At 62.5% G+C, this 8,881-nt stretch overlaps 1 protein-coding gene across 1 annotated transcript; it reads right to left on the bottom strand.

The window, feature by feature from the left end:
- Positions 1–301: 301 nt before the first annotated feature.
- Positions 302–7,292, bottom strand: PPIF (peptidylprolyl isomerase F). The gene is made up of 6 exons (XM_062214616.1): positions 7,024–7,292; positions 5,990–6,020; positions 5,425–5,513; positions 3,418–3,514; positions 2,802–2,877; positions 302–1,132 (listed from the first exon to the last, which is right to left on the bottom strand). The coding sequence occupies exons 1-6, from the start codon at positions 7,213–7,215 to the stop codon at positions 997–999; spliced, it is 621 nt and encodes a 206-aa protein (XP_062070600.1). The 5' UTR covers positions 7,216–7,292; the 3' UTR covers positions 302–996.
- Positions 7,293–8,881: the final 1,589 nt, after the last annotated feature.

Raw genomic sequence — 8,881 nt, 5'->3', positions numbered from 1 at the left:
AGGCCCAAGTCAGGAGCCTGGAACTCCATCCGGGTGCCCCACGGAAAGCGAGCCTTGGCTCGCCTGGCTTAGAGGTGCAGCCGGTGTGGGCTGTGGGTGCTCAAACGGTTTGTCCGGGCCTCTGTTTCTGGTCTCTGGGGTGGCTGAAATTAGCTCACATCGAAGTCCTTAGCTCAGCAACTCACTAAAGGCAGGCTCCAAATACCGCAGTTCGACGCTTCTCAAAACCACAGACACGCCTTTTCTAGAAAACAGGATTTATTATCAAATTTAAGGTGAGCACAAGTAACTTCCAGAAACGTGGCATAAACATCATCAGTGGATTTCATTTATTCAACACACACAGAGACGTCGCAGCCGGCCAGGAGACACCCTCCCCCGGAGCACGGGGCACGCACACGCCGAATCCACACACACCGGGCACAGCCTGCAGGTTTGCTCCGGGCTCGGCTGCTGCTATGCCCACGGGCCCTCCTCAAAAGAGACAGCAGCGGACCAGTGGGATTCACAGTAATGGGGGAGGGGGCCCGGCCGTGGGGGTCTTCACAAAAGCCCTGAGTTGTGCTTCCAAAGCCAAGTTCTGGGGTCCCGTGGCCAGGGCCACTGGCGCCGGATCCCTGGAGCAGTGTCACAGCTTCATTTCTCACAGTCCCGTTAATTAAACCGTTCCAACGGGGAAGATGGCACGGAGCAAGTATTCCGGTCATTTGCAGTAACTGGCTGTCCCCTGCGGCTGGAGGAAAAGGCGGGCGTGTTGGCTGCACCCTACCCCGTCACCTCCGCCTGGGCCCCTAGGCACAGATGGGCAGGTGGGCGCTGGCAGGGCGGGGCTGACACAGCGTCCCGAGGAAGGGTGGACGCTGGGCCCCAGTGAGGCAGGCCGGTATCCTGAGCGGCTTCTTCTGCGACCAGCGGAGCCAGCACAGGCACCCCGCCCACCTGGGAGTCCAGGCCCCCGTGGCTGTGGCCGCTGCCGCCCGGTGCCCGGGCTGCGGGTTAGCTCAGCTGGCCGCAGTCCGTGATGACGATCTTCTTGGACGTCTTCCCGCTCCGAGAGCCAAAGGACTCGATCTTCTTCACGACGTCCATGCCCTCTTTGACGTGGCCGAACACCACGTGCTTGCCGTCCAGCCTGCTCGGAGAGGGGAGGCGGGTGAGTGGACACCAGGGAGTATATCACACACTCACACACACATACACACACACATCCGGTCATCACACACACACACACACGTAGAGGGGAGGCAGGTGAGCAGACACCAGGGAGTGTATCACACACTCACACACACATACACACAATCTGGTCATCACATACACACCCGGTCATCACACACACACACACACACAGAGGGGAGGCGGGTGAGCGGACACCAGGGAGTGTATCACACACTCACACACACATACACACAATCTGGTCATCACATACACACCCGGTCATCACACACACACACACAGAGGGGAGGCAGGTGAGCAGACACCAGGGAGTGCATCACACACAAACACACACACATCTGGTCATCACACACACACACACACACACACGGAGAGGGGAGGCAGGTGAGCAGACACCAGGGAGTGCATCACACACACACACACAGAGGGGAGGTGGGTGAGTGGACACCAGGGAGTGTATCATACACTCACACACACACACACACACATCCGGTCATCACACACACACACACACGGAGAGGGGAGGCAGGTGAGCAGACACCAGGGAGTGCATCACTCACACACACACACATGCACACGCACGCACGGTCTCAGGATCACGTGCCCACATGGCCGACCGGAAAGGAACCCCAACCCACCAGGCTCTGCTCCCAAGCCTTGCTGTGCTCCCAAAACACAGTCCGGAGGGCGCCTGCCCGCTGGGCCAAGCTTGTGCTGTCACCTTGCCCCATGCCACTCGCCCTGAACCCACATCTATGAAAAATGAACTCTGCTTCCGCACAGGGCGACACAGCGTATCAGACTGCCGAGAAGAGACAAGACGGCCACTGATCGCCATCCAGACGGAATCGAGTCACGGGTAGGGAGGCGAGAGCCACGATCGCCCATGGTGGTGACACCACAGGCGTCCCGAGCTCTCCTTTGTGAAATCTCAAAGGCAGCTTGGGGCAGCTCCGGGGAAGCCAGGGCGACAGCAGCCAAGGGCAGGATGGCGAGGGCCCCACAGACGCAGCAAAGAGAGGGCAGTGCCAGCAGCCGCCTGCCCAGCCCTGGTGGCCACGCGCTGCTGCTTTGCAAGTATCTGCCCACACCTGGGTCTCCTTGAAGTCCTGGAAACAGGCTTTAGTCGGCTTCAGCCCAGCCGCTGTCCCCTCAGCCTGGGGACTCTGAGCAGGAAGCTTCAGAGAAGAGACACCCCTGGCCCACGCTCTCCGGGGCTGGCAGCCATCTGCAAGCCCACGCAACCCGGGGCTGGCTGGGATCAGCGTTGCCCACGGCACAGCCCACGGTCAGGGCCATTCCAGGGCCTGGAACACCCCGGTTAAACGAAACAAAAAGGCTCCACTCCAGGCCATCTGAGACCATGTTCTGCAGCATCTCCCAAACGTATCTGATAGGGGATCCCGTGTGTGTGTGTGTGTGTGTGTGTGTGGAACACAGCAAGAACATTCTAGCTAAGGACAACAGGACGCCTAAGCCACTGCTGACTTTCTCTCTCGTACAGACACACAACCTGGGACAGGGCCACTGCCCCAGAGCAGACACTCCAGCCACATGCTGCCTTCCCCGCAACGTGCACGAGCGCAAGGCCACCTCCTGTCCCCAGAGGGCCTGAGCAGGGCACTCACCAGTCTGTCTTTATGGTGCAAATGAAGAACTGGGAACCATTGGTGTTGGGGCCTGCATTCGCCATGGACAGGACACCTACAAAAACAAGCAGGGGTGAGCCATTCAGAAGAGCACAGGGCTCAAACCACACCCAGGATACGCGGCTGTGAAGATCCTAGGACCCCCAAGAGGAGACTCGGGGCCCAGTGACAGCTCCCGGGGACTTGTGCCACCCCCCCCCCCCCCCGGCCTCAGTGGGGTGGCCCAGGAGGAACGGTCTTTCTGGAAGCTCTCATTGGTGGAGCCGGAGCAGGGTCCCAGCCCTGACCTCTAGGCCTCTCTGCACTTCCCCGTGGGTCTTCCAGGTTGCGCAACACCGCGGCTCCACCTGCAGCCCCTCTACCCAGGTTCCGGGAGGAGACCTCGGAACGAGGAAGCGAAAAACCAGTGAGCCGCAGATGCTGAGCCAACCCGGAGTGCAGAAGGTGGGGGTGGAGGCGCATCTTCGGGTACTGAGCAATTATGGGATGGCAGCCCTCCAGGGCCTGCCAGGCACGGTAGAGGCTGGGGGACTCCAGGCCAGGCCAAAGCTACAGGGGCCGCTCAGAGGACAGGGCAGGGGGGCCCCCCACTCACCTGGTCCCACGTGCTTCAGCGTGAAGTTCTCATCAGGAAAGCGGCTTCCGTAGATGGACTTGCCCCCTGTGCCGTTGTGGTTGGTGAAGTCGCCAGCCTGCGCACAGAGCACCCCCTGAGCGGGCCCCCACAGAGACCCCAGCCCACCCAGTACAAGCCCCTCGGGCTAAGGGGTTAACACACATCCAGCGAGTTAAGGGCAGGTGAGATTATAAGGAAAAGCAACAGAAAAATAAGGCTGAAAGAGCTGTCACCACTACCCTGAATGGCACACTTTGTACCTGAGCCCCAAGGAACCTAAAGGAACGTTCTGAGATGAATTTTCAACCCACAACTCTGAGACAGCAGGAGGGAGGTGGCCAGGGGTCCTGTTCCCAGTCGTGGGGGAGCAGCAGTCAGCTCAGCCCAGGTCCCTAAGCCAAGTCCCTGTCCCTGTCCCAGCCTCCCCCCGCACAGGGCTCAGCAGTCCCCCCTGCCCTGCACACCCAGGCCCGGGGCCACCAAGGCAGCACCCCTCCCCAGACTTTGCCGAAGGCTAAGAGAGGATTGACAGGACTTGAGTGGACAGCCGTGGTCACAAGAGCCCAGTGGCTGCCCGTGTGGCCAGTCCCCGGCCACGGCCAGGCTGCTCTTTCCCTGAGATGAGGTCCTCGGGTGGGACAGGTGCCCTGGCCAGTCTGGCTGACGTATCCACGGATGCCAATAAGGCAACCTCAGATGGCGATGACTCAAGCCCATGGCCTGTGCCTCCTGGTGCCACCACCTCATGCCAGAGAGAACCCTCCAGATCTGGAAGTCACTAGCCTCACTCAGGACATGGGCCTCAGGTGGAGCGGGCAGCCTCTGTAAGAGAAAAGCCCCCAGCACTGTGGCACAGCAGGTTAAAGCCCCAGCCTACAGCACTGGCATCCCATATGGGTGCCGGGTTGAGTCCCGGCTGCTTCACTTCCGATCCAGCTCTCTGCTATGGCCTGGGAAAGCAGTGGGAGATGGCCCAAGTCCACGGGCCTCTGCACCTGTGTGCGAGACCTGGAAGAAGCTCCTGGCTTCACATCAGCTGAGCTCTGGCCATTGCGGTCATCTGGGGAGTGAACCAGCAGATGGAAGACCTCTCTCTCTCTCTCTCTCTGGCTCTACCTCTCTCTGTAATTCTGTCTTTCAAATAAATAAAATAAATCTTAAAAGAAAAAAAAAAAAAAAAACCAGGAGGAAAGCCCCAGGGCCTGGCCAGGCTTGTCCCTCACCCCCAGCCCTGCCTTTATCACGTTCACTGCCGGTGCCAGCGTCACAGCCCAACTCCCTGCCCTCCCCCAGGGAACGATGACAGCCACAGGGTTAGGGTAGAGGGACCAGGGGACAGGACTCTGGGCAGAGAGAACATCCAAGAAGCCGCAGCATCTACACCCCCGCCGCTGGGCTCTGCCAGCCCCAGGACCGTCACTCTGCCCTGACAGGACAGCCCCTAAACGGCCTGGGGCCCACCCCTGCTGCTGACTGCCCCCCAACCTCCGATACAAAATACTTCTGAAACAGACAAGACACACGCCTAATGAACATGTTCACGTCACCAAGAAAAATGCCTTTCTCCGGGACAAAAGCTGCAAGAGCAGACATGTTTGCTCCTACCCCGGCTCTGTCTTCCTCCCCCCTCTCCCTCTCTCTCTGTCTCCCCTGCCAAGGGCTCAGGGGACACTCGGGGACAAGCTCAGACATGGACTCTGTCTGCACACACATCTAAACCCCAACCCCCAGCCCAGCTGGGCAGGGCCAACCTGTGGCTGCACTAAGGGGGCGGGCCAGGTCCAGAGCAGCCGGGACAAGCTGTGGCCTCCCAGGGGTGGGGGAGGCCACACCGACAGATAATGCCAGCTGGCCCTCTGTAGGGAACTGTGCACGCACCAGGCACCTGCTCGCGTAGCAACCTCCCACCCAGCCAAACCTCCCACCCAGCCAAAGAGGCAGCTCCTGCTATTGCCCCCGCTTGCAGGGCGACCGCGGCCCCGTTACCTGGCACATGAAGGACGGGATCACTCTGTGGAACGTGGAGCCCTTGTAGCCGAAGCCCTTCTCCCCGGTGCACAGGGCCCGGAAGTTCTCTGAGGGTTGGAGAGAGACACGGATCAAGGCGGCCGGGCCAGCACTCAGCCTGGGCTCCCCAGTAGGTGAGTCAGGTGCAGAGAGACCCTGGCTCGTCTCCTGGGGCTGCTGTGTGACCAGGACAAGTCACTCCCTGGCCTGACCCCAGAGCCTCCACGCTGTGACAGGAGTATAGGCACCCCCTGGCTGTGCTGGCACTGGCTCACTGGGGCAGGGAGTCTGAGGTCTGTTCGCCCACCACCCTCTCCCACCAGGCGCCCGAGGGAGGCGGCTGTCTCCAGGGAACTGACATAGTCTTCCACTGGGTCTGGGGTGCCCGGCTACTACCAGAGCCAGCAGCGAAGTGCAGCAAGGGACCCGGGCCGCCCCAGGACACGGCAGCAGAGCCACACGAGCAACACCAACTCCTCCCGGCAGCCCACGGCCTCCCCTGCCCCCTGCCCGGCTCCCCTCCCTCTCCCTGCCCCCGTCTCACCTGCTGTCTTTGGGACAACATCGGCCTTCAGCTGTGGGGAGGCAAGGATAAAAGACGGTGGTGACCCAGAGGCGGGCAGAAAGCTTTCACCACCCGACACCCCCACCGGCCACGGGGCGTGAGGGCGGCCACGCGGCCATTCCATTCCTGTTACTGCCAACCCCCGTGGGAGGCGGCCACGCAACTATCATCGCAGGCAGCTGCTTCCTTAGCCCCAGACGGGAACACCAGCAGGAAGTGGCCTCGGTCTGCCCGTGTGCCCAAGGCGGTAACAATGCGGTCCTGGCCCCCTTCTGGGGCAGAAAGGCCCAGCTAGCTCCCAGCATCAGACTGGGGGGCGGGGGCCTGGAGTGCAGCGAGGCCAACCCCTCCATGCACACACGGGCAAGGGAGGCCCAGGGAGAGGCAGGAGGCAGGGGGCAGAGGGGAGTTAGGACCCCAGCCAAGCCAGCTCCTGGGCTTCAAGTCACCCCGGCACCAGGTGGGAGGGGCAGGGTGCGCCCCAGGCTCCAGGACAAAGGAGGCTGAAAAGCAAAGTCAAGGGCTCCCGGGAAAGTGGTCACTCGGCACCCACTGGCCTCTCTGCCCCAAGTGCTGGGGCTAAGGCTGCTACACTGGGCCTTCCCGTGACCTTGACAACTATCTGTGGTTTACACGCGGCTTTCAAAAGGGCCCACAAGGAGAGCCCCCACCCCGCGGAGGGCCGCCTCCCCCAGCCCCCCAGCGCCGGCGACCGCGGGTGCGGTCCCCCCATACCCGCCTCGGAACTCCGGGCCTCAGCAGCCCTCCCCTCCCCCAGGACCCGTGCCAGGCCCCAACCCGCTCTGATCTGACCTTGAGCTTTCTCCTCCACACCGGCCCTCCCCCACCCCAGCGCCCCACGGGTCCGGGAGCGGCCGGACGACTCCGATCTGCTGCCCCTTCTCAGAGACCGGGCCACGGAGGCCCAGAGCCCAAGGTCACGCAGCGCGCCACGCACGGCGCCGGTCGGTCCCGCACGCCCAGGCCGGCCCCGTGGGGTCAAGGCGTCTCACCTCCAGCACCACGCGGCCGAGCGGCTGCCCATCGGCGCCCACGTCCAGGTACACGAGCGGGTTCCCCGGGGCGGAAGAGGACGAGTCGCGGGCGCCGTCGCTGCTGTAGGCGCGGGCCGCTGGGCCCGGCGGCGCCGCGCACCGGGCCGGGAGCAGGCCGAGCAGGCGGGGGCCGCGGCGCAGCGCCAGCATCGCGGACGCGGGTCGGGCGGGAGACCGGCAGGGAGTGCAGAGACCGGGGACCGAAGGCCGCGTGCTCCCAGAAAGCAGTCCCCGGCAGCCGCGCGCCGCCGCCTTTATTGGCATGTGGGGGGCCCCGCCCCCTGCCGGCCGTCCACGGGCGCCCCCTGCCGGCCGTCGCCAGCAGCGCGCGGCCAGCTCACCAGGCAGCTGGGCTTACAGTCCTTGCAACACCTGGGGACAGAGACCGCGCAGAAGGAGGCAGGTGCCATTTTTGGAAGGGTCCCAGTACATTTCAAAAGGGAAGAACATGCTGAACCGTGGTTGGCCCTGACATACAAGCGCCTGTGTGCCTCTGTTTGGTTATAACCATAACACAAATCTGCCTGCATGCTCTCTGCTTGTGGAGGGCTCAAGGCTGTCACTTGTCCCCTCCATAGGTCCTGCAGACAGAGGCTCAGGGGAGGTGGCTTCTGCCAAGGGGAGCATCCTGCACACATGTCTGAGGCATGGAGCACACAGCCATGAGCAGGGGAGCCAGCCCCTGCCCAGGACTGGGAGATCAGGCCACCTAGGAGGAAGGCCTATGATGCTGACCACCAACTGAAAGGCCTGTGGGGAGGGCCCTGAGGACGAGGCTGAGTTCTGACCTTGTGATGGCACTGGGGAGCCCTGGATGGGTGAGAGTCAATTGGAGAAAGCTGGCGATCAGAGGCAGGAATCGTGAGTAAGTGGCCAGCGGCAGTGGGAGGGAGCAGATAAGTAGAGACACCTCCCAGGGTGACCACGGTCCTCCCCGCTTGCCTAGGCATGCCTCTAGACCAGCCCTCTATCGGCAAGACTGGAAACACGGCCTGGGCCCGTCCTTCCTCCGCCACACCCCCAGCCCTCCACCAGGCCCAGGTCAGAGTGACAGCCCTCGTCCTCCGCACCCAGGCCAGGTGGGTGCTGGCTGACCTCCCAGACCTTGCAGCAGCCTGCACTGCACCTGTAGTTCATAGCACAGCAGCCATTCCACGGGGAGAGGTGACAAAGCAGGACACGGAAGGGAAGGGGGACTTTGGGGGGACCACTGCAGGGGTGGTCTTGCAGGGAGACTTGCAGAAAATGAACACCAGGCAGGGACCCCGAGAGGGCACCTGGACCAACACCTGTGCCCTCCAGGTGCAAGACTGAAGCCCAGAGAGACAGGAAGGCAGTGGCCAGGGTTACAGAACCCAGAGTCCTGCTTCTGGCTCAGCCCAGGGACATCCCTGCAGGACAGGAGTGACGACAGTCCTCACCCCGCTCCTCCCCACACTCCCTGAGTCTATTCTGGGAGTCAAATGAACAAGAGGGAGAGGCATCCGTCTGCCGTTAAGCACCGTGCCTGTGAGCATCAGTGACGGACAGAACAGCTCTCCGCGAGGTTTGTGGTTCCAGGAGCAGCAGGGCTCAGCTGCAGGTGCCCAGAGGAGGAGGGGCCAGGCCTTGGAGGCAGGGGAGTGGGAACTGCACTCCCTCGCTCCTTCCCTCCCTGCCGGGGTCCTTAGCACAGGGCCAGACCCCACCTCTGTCCATGCAGAGGACACAGTTGAGAGCAGAGGGGAGGGTTGGGCCGTGTGCCCTGTGGCGACATTTCCCGAGGGCCTGATCTTGTGCAGCAGGCCACCACTCCCAGGAGATGAGCAGTGAGCGC

The sequence above is a fragment of the Lepus europaeus genome, chromosome 17 (assembly GCF_033115175.1).
Source record: "Lepus europaeus isolate LE1 chromosome 17, mLepTim1.pri, whole genome shotgun sequence".
NCBI lineage: Eukaryota > Metazoa > Chordata > Mammalia > Lagomorpha > Leporidae > Lepus > Lepus europaeus.
The sequence above is the reverse complement of the archived record's forward strand: the minus strand, read 5'-3'. Positions and strand labels throughout refer to the sequence as shown.